This window comes from Neolamprologus brichardi, chromosome 10, assembly GCF_056152115.1.
Source record: "Neolamprologus brichardi isolate AB-2024 chromosome 10, ASM5615211v1, whole genome shotgun sequence".
In the NCBI taxonomy this organism is placed as follows: domain Eukaryota; kingdom Metazoa; phylum Chordata; class Actinopteri; order Cichliformes; family Cichlidae; genus Neolamprologus; species Neolamprologus brichardi.
The window spans coordinates 5,155,706-5,174,500 of record NC_142113.1 but is presented as its reverse complement, the minus strand read 5'-3'; the positions used below and the strand labels follow the sequence as shown (position 1 = coordinate 5,174,500).

General features: G+C 39.9%; 1 protein-coding gene across 5 annotated transcripts in view; it reads left to right on the top strand.

The window, feature by feature from the left end:
- Window positions 1-18,795, top strand: part of arhgap32b (Rho GTPase activating protein 32b) — a 142,683-nt gene that overhangs the window by 48,816 nt on the left and 75,072 nt on the right. For 4 of the 5 annotated variants that reach the window (XM_087847097.1, XM_087847099.1, XM_087847098.1 and 1 more), the window contains exon 3: window positions 15,603-15,708. In XM_087847097.1, coding sequence (XP_087703223.1) covers window positions 15,603-15,708 — 106 coding nt within the window. Of the gene's footprint in view, window positions 1-2,544; window positions 2,603-15,602; window positions 15,709-18,795 lie in introns of those variants that run through there. The other variant, XM_087847100.1, reaches the window with a different exon arrangement.

Here is an 18,795-nt window from a genome sequence, read left to right as displayed (position 1 = left end):
GACCATTGTTGCCGTGGCAACATCCAGGCATACAATGTGTGGCCGTGAAAAAGAAAGTTGTTTTAACACAATTGTACATTGTCCAATGTTCCAATGCTGAGAGAGACATTCTGTGTCGTAGTGCAACAGAAAGCCGACAGCACATGTGATGTGCAGCTTCGTAACGTATAATTATTTAATGTCTAAGAGTGAATGGATCTACATGACCCCAAAGCCCCTCAACTCTCTCACACTAATGAGCACAAAGGTACAAGGACCCAATCACTGGTGCTCGGAGATTTAAAATCTTTTAGTCCTTAGTCACTAGTCAGCAATAACCCAGGAAAATGCACTTTTTAAATTATGATTACATTTATTAAGGGAAATAAGCTGTCCAACCTACATGGCTTTATCTGAAAAAGTAGTTACCCCCTCACTTGTCCCTCATTTACCTCGCCAACAGTCAGTGTTCATGACTCAACAACAAGAAAGAGAATGGGGAAAAAAAAAAAGGTATCCAAGGGAGAAAGCCACTGCTGGACTAACAGGATCGTCTCACTTTTGCCAAAAAACATCTTAATGATCCACAAGACTTTTTAAAGGTTTGCACTTCATTACATCTGTCATAAAACTAACACAGCATTTCATAAACCGAACAGCACACCACCAGTCAAACATGGTTGTGCTAGTGTAATATTCTGGGGCCGCTTCAGGACCTGAACAACATCCCATAATTGATGAAACCATAAATTCTGTTCTCTGAAAGGAGAATGTTTGGCCTTGAAATCAGCATGTCCACCTCTGAATTTAACATAAATAATAATATTGTAATAAAAATAAGTGTGCCACTTATCGCAAAGTTCATATCTGACCCAACAGCATCATTATTCATATATATTCGTATATATCCACATACATGTCTTAGATTTTTAATAATCTATGCTGCCCAGCAGCCACGCTACTCTTTAATGGTTGGTTAATGGTTATTACAGTCGAGCATTTATTCCACACCCAGTTTTTGCTAAGCAACAGATATACTTAATCAACAGCAGAGAAATATTTATGGAGCCATCAAGACATATTTCAGTTGAGCATTGATAGCTGCTGACCCCGTAGTGCTGTTTATAAGTACAGCTGGAGCGCAACAACATGCCGGATCAGAGCTTCCCCTTCATAGGATGAAAACAGTTCATTAGTAACTGGTAGAAATATGTGGATGGAAGTCCCGTCTGTGATGCCATATGTAGGACAGATAAACTGCCTCACTGGGATGGCAGCTAAACTGCTGGCTGGCTGGAGAGACTTCCAGCCTGTGGATGAGATCCAAAACATGCATAAGGTTGAAATCCTGTGCGCTGCCTACTGATGGATTCCACCCTGTTTGCCGTCTTTCTATCCATTTATTGCTGCTCTTTGCTTTCCCAGATTTTTTTCCCTTTAAATGGGAAATGACATGCATCAGATTTACTTTTGATCTGCTCAAAAAAACATTTTATTATTATTATTATTATTATTATTATTATTATTGATATGTCATAGCCGGTCAGAGAAAAAAGCCCAGTTTTCTATTGAATTTTCACCTGTTGATGCCCTGAATAGAACATGCCATTTTTCCAAATGAGTCCAAGAAGTGAGGTGATGCAAGAGTTAAAATGAAAAACCAGAGTGCATCAAACTATTTGCAACATGAAATGAACAGTCTCACAAATTTAAATGTATTTAACTTTGCTTTTGGAACCTTGGGAATCCTGTTTAACTTGGAGTTAGATGGGAATCTAAAATAAGGGAGGAAAATGACACCTGCGGAACCTGTTATATGCAGTAGCAGAAGAAATGCAAACTGATACTACTGAAAACCACGTTGTTAGTTGTTAAACCAAGAGAAAAAAACCTAGTGGACTTTTTTTCTTCTTTCTGAGACAGAAAACATTTAAAATGTTTTAAACTGAGCAAATTATAAATGGATGAAGTCAAGAATTGGCCAAACAAATTCACCTCAAAATCCAAATCCATTTTGGAGCTATGTGAAACCACTAATCCGGTTGTTATGTCTGACGTCACTAGCCGTGTCTGGACTCCGTTGCAGGTCCATATATCAAACCATCACTATGGCATTACTGAGAGTTGAAAAAGGGTCTAAAGTCTTTCATCTTTAATAAAATGATCAGCGTTCTGCTCTACCAGGGGTAACGATTGAGTTTAACATCCAGGCATCCATGAAAACGGAATTTATGACATTTAAGTTAGAAGTTAGCAGGAAGTTAGCTCGCTAGCTTATATCTAAATAAAATATAGCATGTCCTGACTGCGGGGTTTTGGAAACAAATTAAAACGTACAGCTCTGCTATCACTTCCAACATAAATGAAGACAGAAAACTAAACAGCAGTGACGTTTGTAGGGTTACTGAAGTTTGGCTAGCTGGTATATAATGATGTGCTACGTGACCGCTAGCGACACAGCTATGTTAGCATAATATAAACAAGCTAACTTTTTTTCCACTCAGTAAAAGTTAACGTGAGTGTTCTTGGTGGTCAGGAACAAATGTAATCGCATGGCAGGATGCTGTAAAAGGACCAAACTTCAGCCAGGAGAACAACTGACATAATCCATCCACAATACAAGGTTAGTCATTCATATACTGCTGCATGGGCTGGGCTGTAGTTACATCCTAAGGTTTTAAAAACTGAGCTTAAATAAATGATTAGCGGTAATAAAAGCCGAGGGAGGTCAACAGTGATCACTGACTGTTTTAGGAGCTTTTTGAGATTAAATAGAAGAAAATACAAAACATTAAACATGTTAACAACACAAAAGCCATATTAAACGCAGACTACTTTTGGCCCGGAAGTAGGATTCATCACGTCGTCACTTAACGACTGGATACATTTCCTCAGTAGTTGCTGATATGTGAGGTGCTTTGCTCCATGTATAACATTGCAAGCACAAAAAGTCAGTTTAGTTTGCAGATCTGGCTGATGTTAGCTGTGCTTGCGGGTTTTTTTCCACGTCGGTATCAACATCCCGGTGCAGAATGCGGTTACACCCTGCTTTGGATGCTTGCTTATATTTCAGTTTGATCTGACGAAGCTGATGTCCAGCTGCTTTGTTGTTTCAAAAAAACAAAGCAAAACAAAAAGAGATCAAAGTAGTGTAGAAGAGTGCACACATAGGCAGGGAGACTTGCAGGAAAGCCCCCGCTCACAGTGAGGTGCCACTGCTAAGCACCACATCACTGTGCTGCCTCTTAGCATTCTTATCAAATCCAAAATCAACCAAAATGCAGATTTTTGTCCTCTCAGAAGCTGAAAAATCTCCAGAGAGCACCATGAGTACCGAGTTCTGCCATTTTTTCGTACAAACAAATGTTACTGTGTTGCCTGCATAGTTGTCAGGCTTTGTTGGAGCTACAGCAGTGTTTACCGTGACTGATTAAAAGTGTGATAATCAAACATGGTTTTAATGATGAAGCTGAATGATAACACTGATTGTTGGGCATTTCGGCACTGAACCCAGCAACGTCTTCACTGGTATTGAAAAAGGTGTAATATATGATGTAATCATGGTAGTCGTGAGATGCAAGGGTTCTGTGCTTCAGTTTCACAGCTCCGCACCGGAGTTGTCAGAATCCCAGAGATCTCACTTCAGAGGCTTTATGGTGATCACATTCAGGCAATGATATGATGTGCTTCATGATAGAACTGTGAGATTCTGATAGCTCTGTTCACCTAAGGCGAATGCAGAGTTACTCATATAAATGTCAGGAGGCCATACCTTCATCTGTCTTGAATAGGACGCAACCCTTTCAGGTGCTTTCAGGTTTCATTCACCAAACAACTGAGTTATTTTTACACATCGGCCAGCATCTGGCCAATCCACCACCTCTCATTGTTCGTGCCATTACAAAACTGGTATGCCCGGTATGCCCGATGGCCAGTCCAGCTGTGTTAACCTGCAACCAAATCTGCAGCTCCATACAGCAATGTTACGACTTGGATTATATCGTATAACTCATAACTCTTATGCTAGCTCCCCCCTGTAGCCTACTGTCTGAAATACCAGACGGTTGCAATAATTCTTTAAGTGTTATTTTTTTGGTATTCTAATTTCACCAAAGTTTACTAAACTCAACAAACTTAATATTATTTACTGGGACATTTATTCTCTCCTCATTTTCTTTTGCTGAAAAATTGTTTTCTGTGGTGCCGTCTTTCGTGCTTGGCTCTCCTACCTTTGCTAACGTGATGCTCATAGTGCAGAAGCCGATGCTGCATTCACTTACACTCGGATATCTGAGCTTCACTGTGAAAACAAAATCGTCCATTTGATATTTGATTGAATTTTATTATTTTAGCTTCGGGGTGGCACCTGGGGTGGCCAGTCTGGTTGGAAGGGTGGCCTGTGCCCCCCCCCCCCCCCCCCCGAGGCCACCCCGCTGGACACACCACTGGACGTTGGGCCCTTATCCCACCCTCATAAAGTCTGTTTCTGATTGTTCAGTCAGAGACTTTCACACCAGGGTAATTTTTTTTTTTTTAGAGCTCTGGCAGTGCTCATCCTTTTCCACCTTGCACAAAGAAGCAGTCCTGATGATGGGTTAGGGACCTTCTTCAGCCCTGTCCAGCTCTTCTGGAGCTCTTCAGGAGGAATCGGACTACCTGTGCAACCTCTGTAGGGTTAGATATCGCCTCATGCTGTCAGTTGCGACATTGACTCTAGCTTGTAAACAACAGAAAATGTGAGGAGGGAAAACTGTCAGTGGCCTCCACCTGTAAAGCCACTGCTGTTTCCCGGGGTTGTACCACCGTTGCCTCTGCAGAGCACCTGTTGCTAATTCTGTTAACACCAAAGCAGCTGAAAATGATTAACAGCTGCCCAAGACAATATCCTGCAAGTTAACGTGATGCTATACTCAGATTAAAATGTGTTTCTTTTCTTTGTGTGTGTGTGTGTGTGGTTTTTAGTGAGATTCCAGCTCGGTTTCAGGATATTGAATCACTGAAAGGAAATGCATTAAAACAACAGTGGGGAACTAAAACTAGTTCCACCTCTGTGAGGGAGAGACTTCCTAAGCCTTTAATACGTCTGAATATCTGAAATGTGAATACTGTTCCAGTACCAAAGATGATATAGACTCATTTATGCCTCTTGCCAGAGAAAACATTCCACTGTATATAAAACATAAAGAAATGGAAATTGCAGAGAGTTAAAACCTTTCGCTTCCTTTTTGATGGTAATTAGCCCAACGGCTTAGGAAGTCTCTCTGCGTCACGGAGGTGGAACCAGTTTCAGTTCCCCACCGTTGTTTTCATTCATTCCCTTTCAGTGATTGAATGTCCCGAAACCGAGCTCGAATTTCACTTAAAAATTTCTGGAGCCAGAGGCAGCGCCTAGAAGCTGGTTATGTTATATTGGATAGCCAGGCCCTGCCCAGCTGCTTCTCACGTTAAAGTGCAGTATGTTGATTCACAGACTAATAAGTGTCCTAGCAAGTCGGTCTGTAATAGCGATGAAGTTGGCTGAGTTTTTTAATTGCACACTTTTAAAACACAAAGTCATGGAAGGAACCGAAACTGTCACTGTCGCTGCAATAAACTGCTTTCTTTCAGTTCTGGACGTGCTGATTCACTAGTTTATTCCTTGTGGATAAATTATTGACTTGAAATATCAATTTAAACTAAACAAATTCATTTGCTATTTGCTGGATATCTCTTTCACCAAAGCAGTGCCATGATATTCTCTGGAGGGTAATATTGGCAGTTCTAAAAGTGGCACGTATCCATGTGTGTTCAGTTCAGTACAGAAAACATGTTTATGCTCTTAAGAGTTGCTCTCATAAATAGTGATCAGAGCCACCCAAACTGGCATTACTAGTTGTTGTTGTGCTTTGTCTGTATTTATTCATGTCTCATCTCTGACTTTGTGCCGTTTACCTTTAGGCTACGTCCACACGTACACGGGTATTTTTGAAAATGTAGATTTTCCATTTTCGTTTTAAAAAATAATCCCGTCCACACGTAAAGGCAGAAATGAAGGAAAACGCTGCTAGGAACATGCCAAAGCACCAGGTGGCGATATATTCCTAACCGTGCAGAAATGTTGGCCAATCAGAAGTCTAGAAGCCTCGGTGGGAAAAAGTAAACAAAGATGGGGCATAGAAGCAGAACCGAGTCGTATGTGTGGAGGGACAGTAACTGTGTGTGTATATGTAAGCATTTAAACACTGCAGAGAGAACAATTAACAGTAACAGTATTATAGAAATTCATTTCACCGAAACAATAACGTGGCGCACAGTGTGACGTCAAAAAATGCGCACACCTTTGACGCTGCGTTTTCTCCGTTTTTCTCGTCCACACGTAAATGCAAAAACGGAGTTTTCAAAAATATCCACCCTGGCCGGAGTTTTTAAAAATCTCCAAAAACGCAGTTTACGTGTGGACGAAAGGTGCAAACGCATAGAAAAATCTGCGTTTTCAAAAACACCCGGGTACGTGTGGACGTAGCCTTAGACTCGCCTTCATTTGCAAATTACTGCTCGTCAATGAGTGATTTCCGTCTTGTATGCATGAATATTTTTATTCATGCTTTCAAATGCTGTTCTGGACTCATTCTTTGTGAGTGACTCTCCGATCAATATGGAAATTACTCTCAAAGTTTAGTTGACCCCAAGTCCCAAAGGTACTACAGAACTGTAATGGAAGCATCTCAAATTCATTTCACAGCAGGAGAACAAGCCTAAACACTCAGTCATAAGCATTCACTCCAGCCAAAAGAAGAACAACAGATGGTGTCCCCACAGAGTCCAGTTGTCGTCGTCATAACCAACCATCACAGTCAATCAGTCAGTCTGGGATTACACAGAGAGACGACGCTATGATAGGAAAAAGCCACAATCAGTCCTGCAGTGCCTGAAAACCTGTCTGAGGAAAACTCACTGACACCATGACAGGATTTAAGTGTTTCATTTGTCGTTCCTTACATCAGATCTGGCTTCACAGATTTGTTCTTTTGTCTTCTTTGACGCGTGTCACTCATTAATCAATTATGTTTACTGGTTATACAATCATAGAATCTAAAACATTACATAGTCTTAGTTCTTCATTAATGAGTATTGGGGGTATTCTGTTTGTTATGCGATGGTAAACAAAATATCTTCACGTTTTGGTCTCTTCAAATAACTTGATGACACTTATTGCTCTGGTGTTACAGCCACAGCCCTCTAATAACTATTCAGCCAACCCTGTAATGTACATACTGGTGGCTTGTGTCTGCACAGCCTGGCCTGATTAGTTTTGCTAATTGCAAAGTCTGCTTCAGTGATGCCTCAGAGTGTTTATTAGTGGTGTAACCATTTTCTTTTCCACAGTTGTTTTATTGTCCTTTTCAAACCTCTGGGGGAAAAGGAAAAGCATGATGATAGTGGGCTAGACTCTCATTTTATAGCACAATGTTTAAACAGATGCTCAGTTAAATTTCATAGATCGCCTATAAAATATAGATGTAGCCACAGTTTAGTGAAGTGCAGGTGTTGGTAAATGTTTTTGGTGTTTCTGTCTTGGTGCTGGACGTGATAAATGAACGGTGTGTCTGACTAACAGAGACGTGCTGTAGGCTAATCTCAAGGTAGCACCTCCCCAAAGCAAACCCTGCTTTATCCTCTGGTATTCTAATGAGACCAGTAGAGGTGGGAATCACCATACATCCCACGATACGATATTATCACAATACTTAACGCACGATACGATATTATTGCAATTTTTTAAAATATTTTGCAATATTCAGATTCTGTACATAAAGGTAAACTTTATCAATATTCATTTTATCTAATATCAAAGTCTCACACTCAGTCTTTCTCTCATTTCAGTTTGATTGTTGACAAACTGAACGGTTTGTATTACAGTCTAGTCCAACTTAACTGAACGCAACCATCTGGTACAATTATAGCTATTCTGAACTATGCAGTTTATGAAAACTATGCAGCCCCTTCAGCAACTGAAGAATTTGAAAGTAAATTAAAACAAAATATAATTTTACATTAAATAAAAAAGTTTTAAACTTAATTAAAATAAAACATGTCTTAAATTAAAATAAGTAAACTGTCATGTTTATTGCTGCCAAAAAAAAGTTAAACACATTTGGACAGTGAAGGAATGTCAGGATTCTTGCTCAGAAAAAGGATCAACATGCTCTGAAGTCAGAGCACAAAAACCTTTTTTGTAACAAAATATCGATTTCTGCTGTCCCTGTATCGATACATTATTAGCAAACAAAATATCACAATACTACACAGTATCCATTTTTTTCCCTCACCCCTAGAGACCAGTATGCACAACATGATCCTCACGTTATATTCATAAGACTCGAAAATAGCAATTGAGACTCATCAGGAAAGGGTTTACTGAGCTTGTAGTTAGTTTGCTGAACAGTAGATCTTTATGCAAATGGACTTTTTGCAGAGCTGCCCCTTGCTTCCACGTTGGCTTCACTTTTCAGGCCCAGGAGCCACATCCATCTTTTAAATACAGTTTATGGTATTTGTCTATTTGGTTAACGAGGGCAGCACAGCATTTCCTGACAGCGAGGTCTGGGTTTGTATCCACCATCTGGCTGGGGTCTTTCTGTGGCGTTTGCGTGTTGTTCCTGTGTTTGCACGGGTTCTCTACGGATTCTCCGGTTTAGGCCATTAGTCCAACAACATGCACCGTTGGGTTAGGTTAAAATGACCACACGTGTGGTTGTGACCTGCACCAGACGGACCTAAAAATGCATGAAAAACCACAGGATTTCTGTTTGTGGCTGAGGACATGTTGAGTCAGACATTCAGTGGCTGCAGTACTGAGGCAGCCTAATAGAGGAGAAATGAGAAAGTGGAGGCTCAGGATAAATGTGGGGACAGATTCATGGCTTTCATTTTCAGAGCAAAAAACAAGCTGCTGTTGCTTTTCGTGGCGTAAAATTGTGATGCTGATGGAAATGCTGGAAAACTAGTCAAGACTGAAACTTTCACACAGTCTCATATGTGGAGTTTGTTGCATTTGATCTTTCACAATTGGAGAGAGAAAGATTTGACTCAGCAGGCCGGGAGCTTAGCAGAGGGAATTTTTCTGTCAGCTTCTCCTCTTATCTGTTTTTGTGGCTGGGAAGAAGGTAGGCAGGAAAGCAGAGATGAGCGCTGTTCAAGATGAGCACGCTTTCCTGGCTGCAGTCTTATAAGAATGTTTGACAGAGAAGCTGAGGAGGGCAGTCTCTTTCTTTTTACATGCAAACTCAGAGGCATTCTGAGAAGTCCGTGATTTCACTTCACGTTTGAACAGAAAAGGTGGCACTGGGCGAATAAAATGCACTAAAACGGTTGGCCTTTATCTGTGGTGTCTCAAAGTGCTTCACACTTTGTCAGTAGGTCCTCAGCCTTCCCTGATAAGTGCTGCTCAAAGCTTGTCATCATGCTCAGGCTGTGCGACAGTAGTCAGCAAATTCTGAAGGCCTTCTCACAAGTTATTTCATATCATTTACCGTGTGGCCAGCGAGCTGACTTTCAGGATAAATAACTGAGGACAGGGAAGAGCCCAGATAATACTGGCCTGTCACAGATACTTTGAAATTGGATTGATGTGTCCAGTATACAGGGAAATGCTGCTGTAATGTATAAACAGTGTCGTCTCACACATACACTCTATTTTTATTTTTAAATCTAATCCAATATATCCATATTCTCTCATCACCACCCAAGAACAGCCAGTATTGGTTGTTTGTGCTATGAAACATTTTATGCAAACTGATTTGTTAGTAATCCCATTTTTTTAAAATAAAAAATTTCTTTTATAAAAAATTTCTGCCATTATTCCATGAATGATGTGTGGACACATCTGCTATGTGCACTCACGGACTTTCAGACTAAGGCTATGTCCACACGTACCCGGGTATTTTTGAAAACGCAGATTTTTCTATGTGTTTGCACCTTTCGTCCACACGTAAACGGCGTTTTTGGTCACTGAAAACGGAGGTTTTTAAAAAATCCGGCCAGGGTGGATATTTTCAAAAACTCAGTTTTTGCATTTACGTGTGGACTAGAAAAACGGAGAAAACGCAGCGTCAAAGGTGTGCGCCTTTTTTGACGTCACACTGTGCGCCACGTTATTGTTTCGGTGAAATGAATTTCTACAATACTGTTACTGTTAATTGTTCTCTCTGCAGTGTTTAAATGCTTACATATACACACACAGTTACTGTCCCTCCACACATCTTTGTTTACTTTTTCCCACCGAGGCTTCTAGACTTCTGATTGGCCAACATTTCTGCACGGTTAGGAATATATCGCCACCTGTTGCTTTGGCATGTTCCTAGCAGCGTTTTCCTTCATTTCTGCGTTTACGTGTGGACGGGATTATTTTTTAAAACGAAAACAGAAAATCTCCGTTTTCAAAAATACCCGTGTACGTGTGGACGTAGCCTAAGACACTTTTAACAGCACATGTACGATGAGCTAGCATGATACTTTTTCTCCAAGTTCGTTGCCATGACAAACTGATTATACCTTCCCTCCATAACTTTATCAAACACTTTTACACAATCCAACCAAAGCTCTTGATGGCTCTGGTTCAGATTCAGCCCTCTTTAGAAGAGAACTGTCGCAGCAGTGTGTTTGGGCACAGCGCTCTAGTGTCTCCAGTAGAACAAATGTTAGTTGGATTTGGTTACTATGGAAGGAAAGAAGCTCCGCTGACTGGGAGGCCCGGTCGGAGGACGGAGATTAAAGAGCTGAAGAACATTCAAAGGGATTTCCCTTTATTGTAGAACTTTCCAGAATTACCTCTCACTAAATATTTAATCTTGCATTAAAGGAGGACGCGACATCACTGAGTCATGGAGTAGCTTTATTAGACTCTCCATCAAGGAGAACGTGGCATTTTGCCAATAAATAAAAGCCACAATACTTTCTGCTGGTTCTGTTCCAGGAGCCTCTCTTAAATTTATCAACCTAGTATATTGAATAATGCATAATGAGTCAAATGCAAAATGCCTGAAATAAAATAGAATAGAGTAGAATAGGCCTCTAGGTGCTTGGAAGTAGTCCAAAGAAAAGACTTCATCTGAATAGAGTCTGTTTGAGTGGCCTGAGTGATGAGGGTTACTAAGACCATGGCTCAGTTTGGTGAGGTAGGTGGGCAGGGTGGGGTGTGGGGGGATATAGTGTTTGTTAACAGTCCCAGGGGAAGAAGCTGTTTGTGAGTCTGGAAGTGTGGGACCTGATTGACCTGAGGCACCAACCAGAGGGCAGCGGGTCAAACAGGTGGGGTGCAAGGGGTCACCTGTGATGACCCTGGTTTTCCTGACACAGGAGGATCTGGAGATGGCCTCCAGGTTATTCTTCCTCAGGACACAGAGGACGTGCAGCCGCTGCTGGGCCTTCTTTACCAGAGCCCAGCATCATAAACCAGATGACTTTGGTTTATTATGAGTAAAATCAGGATTAACCCTTTAAAACCGGTCGGAGCGGGCACGCTCTGTTTTGCGTAACTATTTTTAAATCCCGGTAGATCTGCAACCACGTGAGCTAGCGCAAAAAAGTTTTTGCATATGAAACAGGAGGAGTTGTACTTACATCTTATGCCATCAGCTTGTCCTCGGTCACAGTTTCCTTCCACATATAGTTTTGCAAAAACTGCATAAAAAGCACTTGCAGCAACACAAACATAATATTCCAGAAACACGCTTTGCCGATCCGATCAGTTGTTTGTAACACTTCCTATGTTAGAATAGACGTCAGCGCGAACTTTTGCATGTCCGCCATGACCTGCCCGAAACCGGAAGTGACGTCATTTTCGCGGAAATGTAGTTTTTTACCATCAGGGCCTCAATGAGCCTATACTGGTGTTTTTAAAAGTTATGTTTGACTTTATGACTTTCTGTGTCGTTTCTGGGATACTTAGGACTCATATTGCACTGCTGGAAATAGTTTATTTTGATGCATATGCTGCTTTTTTGCAAATTTGCACTATAATATTTATTTTCGTTTTTCCTACAGTTTATAAAAATTGGTGTATTTCAAAAATAAAACTATGAAGACACTTAAAATAAATTTCCTGTGGTGGGAAACTATTTTGTGCAACTTTTTTGTATTTACAGTTTTGAGGGATAAGCCTCTTAAATTTCTCTAACTAGAAATATATGTTAAAAAAACAAAAACAATTTTCGATTTTTTTGTAGTTTATTGCACTTTTTTGCAATTTATGTAATTACTATGCACTTAATGCAGACATATTATTAAAATCTGGGCTATAATGGTTATATTGATGTATAGCAACTTGAAATGCTCCCAAAAATGGCTCTACAGCATGTAAAAATATAATATAAGCTCTGGTGGACTTGGTTCTATGGTAGCTCTTAAAGGGTTAAGTCAGTTTCCTCACTTCAGGTCAATCAGCACAGTGCAGTTACAGACAGCTATATCTCCTTGACCTGTTGTTCAGTCATGTCTAATCAAGGCTGTTTATTTCTCAGGCTTTTCAGCGAGGGTCTTTGCTCGGTTGACTGGCTTTATTGGGCCCACAGGGAATCAGGTCATATCTGTATTGATGAATGTTCAGGACCTTGTTTGGGATTTTGCTGCAGTTGGAATGAATAACATACTTTCACACTACTTTTGTTGACTGTTGAATGTGTCAGTCAGTATAGAGTGTGTTTATTGTTCAGTGGGTCTTAGCCCTGGTTTTAAATCTCTGACTCTACATTAAATTGTCAGGCAGAAGAAAAGCATCATACCTTGAGTGAATGATGAAGTAATTTACATGAAAAATACTGGAAAAAGGTTTGGGAGTAAAGAGATGTAGTCATTGCTAAAGTTGGCTTCCAGTATCTCGTCTCAGAGTCTCGAGCCCTTAAGTCCAATTATCTCAATGCAGCGATCTTGTCTCAGAGTTAGTTCGGTCTGTCATCTTGCAGCTGCTGCAGATCTTCCATTCTTCCCAAAACTGCCTTTTTCCCTTCTTTCAATTTCCTCTCTTGTCTACAATGGTTAAAAGACATCCTTGAGGCAACTGTTTGTGTGTGAATGAGTGAGAGTGTGTGTGTGCGAGAGACGGCTCTATGGAAACAAGGTCGGTTCAGACAGATGTCTCATCAACTTCAACTTGTTCTATCAGAGTATTGCAAACTCATTTGCACTCATCAAATTATCCACTGTTCATGTCATGTTTCATTTCCTGACTGTCACATTCGAGATGCCTTGAACTGGACCCTGCAGCTGCTCGGCACTCCACAGTTTTTGTCATTGGATGTTTTTAAAGAGGAAAGATCTTGAATCATGATTCGACCTGCAACTAACGGTCATTTTATCATAGTTTAAGATGTTTTTAAAAAGTAAAAAATATCTTTTGGCTATTTCCTAAAGCTCCGTTCAGCAGTATTTGGTTCATTTTAGCAGGGGAAAGAAATCCATGCATATTAAGTTTATAGTCATGGACAAGTGATAAATCCTCTTTTAAGGATCAGCATTTTATGTTCTGCAGTTTAATAGGTTTAAAATGACACTTCCAGACATTTATTGAAAATAAACCCAAGCTTCACATCCTTTTGATTACTGGATATAAAGGATTAAAGCATAATAAGTGATTCGTTTTAGTGTCTAAATACAGTATTTTGTCTTCTGGCATTCCACACAGTTGTGAACAATTCAACTGATACATTTGTTTGAGGCACTGGTCTCAAAGTATACGAAACTGAACATACTTGTATATGAACTTACTACTTCATACACTCAAATAACCCAGAGCATAAGGAAATAATAAAAACAAAAACAAAAAGCAAACAAAAAAACTACATCTTATGCAAAAGGTACAGTCTGATGGGAGACTCTAAGGTCGTGGTACAACAGGATGTTGATAGGATAGTAGTCTGTAGGATAACTTTGAAAATCAGGAAGAGACAAGGATTAAATGTTGGAAGTTGAAGAAGGAAGAATGGTACACAGACCTCAGGAAGTAACTGATAGGGGTGGGAATCACCATACATCCCACGATACGATATTATCACAATACTTAACGCACGATACGATATTATTGCAATTTTTAAAAATATTTTGCGATATTCAGATTCTGTACATAAAGGTAAACTTTATCAATATTCATTTTCTCTAATATCAAAGTCTCACACTCAGTCTTTCTCTCATTTCAGTTTGATTGTTGACAAACTGAACGGTTTGTATTACAGTCTAGTCCAACTTAACTGAATCAACCATCTGGTACAATTATAGCTATTCTGAACTATGCAGTTTATGAAAACTATGCAGCCCCTTCAGCAACTGAAGAATTTGAAAGTAAATTAAAACAAAATATAATTTTACATTAAATAAAAAAGTTTTAAACTTAATTAAAATAAAACATGTCTTAAATTAAAATAAGTAAACTGTCATGTTTATTGCTGCCATAAAAAAAGTTAAACACATTTGGACAGTGAAGGAATGTCAGGATTCTTGCTCAGAAAAAGGATCAACATGCTCTGAAGTCAGAGCACAAAAACCTTTTTGTAACAAAATATCGATTTCTGCTGTCCCTGTATCCATACATTATTAGCAAACAAAATATCACGATACTACACAGTATCGATTTCCCCCCCCACCCCTACAGTTTACCCTCTCATGTTCAATGTTTTAAAAAAGGTTGTTATAATATCTTACAATTACTGAGGAGTATTAGAAAACATCTCTAAAATAAATTTGTTTTATTTATTTTTTATGTAAATATTAACTATAGTAACATCCGTGGTGTTATGGGTCTGTTTAGACTTATACATATTTACTCTAAGAAAATTATTTTTTCAAACGTTTTGTTGTGAACAATATTGAAACAACAGCGATGGTGTCTGTAAACCAACCTGAAGAACGCAGAGCCCTGTAACCGTCCATCTGGACTTTTCCAGGGAAGCAGTAGGGATAAAGGGCGCCGTTTGTTCAGGGAAGGAGAGAAGCCCCTAACTTCTCTCTAACAGCGTTAGTGAGCTCGGAGTGCGTTTATGATTTCAGTTTTAGCACTAATTGTTGTTTTATAGTCATATTATAACGGGGTCAGAACCAACCCCAACGACACAAAGGTCATAATATCTGCCAGAGCTTTTTATTTAATATAACATTTAAAAGGCACTCTTATGCATTTAAAACCTAAAACTGGGTCTGTGTCGACCCTAACAAAGAGGATGAGTCTATAACCATCCGTAAAACCCAGCCTGTGTCGTATCAGTGGTGATGAGAATCTTGTCAAAATTTGATGGAATTATGAAGGTAGAAAAGTGGATTTTGATCCACCATGTAATACCATCTGGAAAGCGTCTGATTGGCAGTGTCTTTGTTTTTCAGCATGACAATAATCCCAAACGTATTATTTTATATTTTCCTAGCAAAATATAAAGGAATAAAGCTATATATTAGATTTAAATGCAATGAAAAGCAACAGGGATTCTAGTTATTCACTCGTACTGGATAAATTTATATTTCATGAAGTTAAGATCGTTATACCGGGCATTTGGTGGCATAGCACTTTAACATATATACATACACTAAGAGTGATACTGTAATAGTCCAGTGTGTGCCATTTGAGTTCTAAGCTTCTGGTTGTGTGTGTCTGGCTGCAGGGGTCTGAGACCTGGACGTCATCTGGAGGACGACGACCTTGTGCCTGAACTGGCTCACATCCATCCCAGAGAGAGACCAGACTGGGAGGAAACCATCAGTGCCATGGTGAGAAACACTTGACTTTTTTTAACATGGATTTTTAATTAGAAGCATCGTCCATCTTTTCTTATTTTTTCTTTCTTTCTTTCTTTCTTTTTTTAAACCTACCCACTTATGCTCAGAGTGAGCTGCTTGAAATATCACCCTGTGGCTGGGTGACTCCCCCTCACTGGGTGATGGTAACAGGGTGTTAAAGAGCCGTTATTAACCAGGTTAATAGTGCTTGCTTGTCAGTGAGTACTACATCTAGAAAGAAATGTGGCCTGTGAAAGTAATCTGATGCAGTCTTTTTGTTCCTCGTTCCTTCATTCTGATGGGACTTTAAGTTTTTGTGTGTGTCTTTCGTTTTGTTTTGTTTTTTAAATGCACTTAAGACACAATTTCCTGTATTCCTGTATTTAGACTGTTCCAGATAAGGAGAATATACCTTTAACCAGTAAATGACAAATGGATTAAGATTCTTATATCAAGCAGGCTTATCACCGTAAAGTTCTGCTGATTGTTGATGGTAGAATATTCAGGAGGGAAGAAATGTCATAAACTGGCTTGTTGCAACAGTGGCATCCTGTTATAGTATGACAGTGAAATTCAGCGAGCTCCTTTAGAACCACTCATTCTCTCTCAAGTGTTTATGAAGGTAGACTGCATGGCTATAATGTTCCAATGTGACTGAATTTAAAGATTAAGAGGTTTGGTCCAATACTTTTGCCCCTATAGTGTACTTACGCTTGTTTATAATGGCATACGCTATCTGGATATCTGCATTTTATGTCCTTACCATTTAAAATAACCCTTGTTAGGTTCAAATATTGAGGAGGGATACAGGAGCCCCTACTAAAATACTTTTGTTCAACCCCACACCCTATACATCGACCCCTTGCAGTTATTGACAGTATGTCAATATTCAAAAAGCTGGACAACGAACAAATCAATATATTTGTACACATTTAATGCAGGACTGTCTGTTTCTACCATCAGTTCAGCTCCATCAACGAAATACATCATTAGTATTTGCAAACATTAAAAAAGCTTTGAAGAAAAAGGAACCAAAATCCAGGCGTCTGAGGTCCAGATGAGTCCAGCCTGCAGGGGAAATTGTGCACCTTTCACTTTTGCCATGCATTTGTGTCGCCAGCTCATTTTGCTATGTGTCAAATGTGATCTATGTAAAACCTTTAAGTTGAACTTATTGTTTTGTCCCGTGATCACCGCACTTCAGTAAAGTCTCCTGTCAGTCATTCCTGACACGTCTGATCCATGATCCAGTGAGAACACCTCCCCACCCTGTCGGCTTGTTTGCTGCCTGTCACTTCCTTATCAGTCTGTTTTTAAGCCACTGGGCCGATGCCATGTCTGTCTCTCGTATTGAAAACTGTCTCTCTTTTGCTCCCAAAAGCCTGCTGAACCTTAATGCAGACTGTTGGTGTTCTAAACTACCACACTCCAAGCTCTTCGCACAGATCGGTCATGTACTTGTCATCTGATTATTTCATCTCTCTGTGCTCGTCCCATTCACCAGACGCCATTCATTCATTATTTCCTCTCCTCTTATTTAGTTCGGGTCTTGCTTCCTGCATCGGCAGCACCGTGAAAATGAGGCCGTCTCCATGGTAACATGTCGAGCCACCCGTGGTTGGCGCGTGGTTGGAGCGGTATCACGACTGCTCATTTCGATCGGGCAACAGAGAGGAAGAGAAACATCAAGAGAAATCTGAGCAACCTATTGAATAATATTTAGAGAGGCGGAGCTTTTAATACTGCATGCGTGCGATTGTTTGCTCAGTTTGCGATACGGCTGTGTCCGCTGGGGCACCATGCATCATTTATGTCTCCAGTGGTTGGAAGAGATGATGAAGAGAAGTGTGAACAACTTGGTGTAAGCTGTCACACCAACGCCCTGGTGCACTGTGTAGGCTAGATCATATTCAGTGCAGTGCACGAAGAACAAAACACGCACGCACCCGTGCAACGTGATCATCATCAGCAACTTAAATACCTGCAGCCTACATGACATGCAACATTCCTATTTGAGCAACGATACAAGATAATTCGGTTCGTTTTTTATTTTATTTTATTTAGATTTTATTTTGTCTTACCAACAAGCACTCGTTTATGTTCAGATACACAGTGTGTTTGTCTGCAGTGGTTAAAAAGTTACAACTGTAATTGTAGCGAGTGATGTTGGACTTGGACCTAATGGATATAGAACACAGAGGTGGGCGATGTAGCTTTAAAATGAAATCAAAAAACGATGTTAGTAGCTCACAATCTCCCCCCACATTAAATCTTCATGTGATGCAGAAACGCAGCTCTGGCTGTTTGATGTGTCCGGGCTTCTTGTTGTGAGCGTTAGTGTATGTAAAACGCAAGGCATAATATCGCCCAGTGAGAACACAGTGAGTTTATACATGTCGTCAGAGCTGTGAAAATGAGAACTGTGACAGGCACAATACTGTGTTTTGCATTAGCACTGTGAAATGATGAGATTATCACCACGTTTTGTGTGGCAGATGACTGAAAAACAAAGGTACTAAGTATTTTATCACTGTTCAATTTATAGTAGGATGCAAGAGGGTAGATGTAAGTGTGTAGTAATGTGATGGCTGCACTTACAGCCACACAGTGGTAATACCCACCATGTTAGTGTAGAGGCTTATAAGTAACATCGCATTCACATTTGTCTTTCTTTAAATATAGGAATTAATTTACAGGACAATAAATAACTGGTTTTGGTTTAGAGTTAATTCACATATCCACATAACACTGCATTCTAAAATAAGTGCGCACATTTTAGTTTACACTGTTATGTATGATTAATCTTTTGTTTTCTGAGTTAGCTTAGTTGCAGCTGTTCCAGTCCCTTGATTAAGGAGCCAAGAGGTGGAAAAGGGGCGGAGCGAGCTTTAAAGGAAGACTACAAATTGGTTCATGCCATAACTCGGGACCATGGGGGGGAATTGGAGTTCATTATGTTTGATTTAGTTAGGTTTTATGTGTTTTACTCCTTCTCCTGTTTTTTGTGGGCTGATCAGCCACTATTTAAGTTTCCCCTTTGTCTCGTTAAGTTAGGTCAGTTTGAGTTATCAGTAGTGT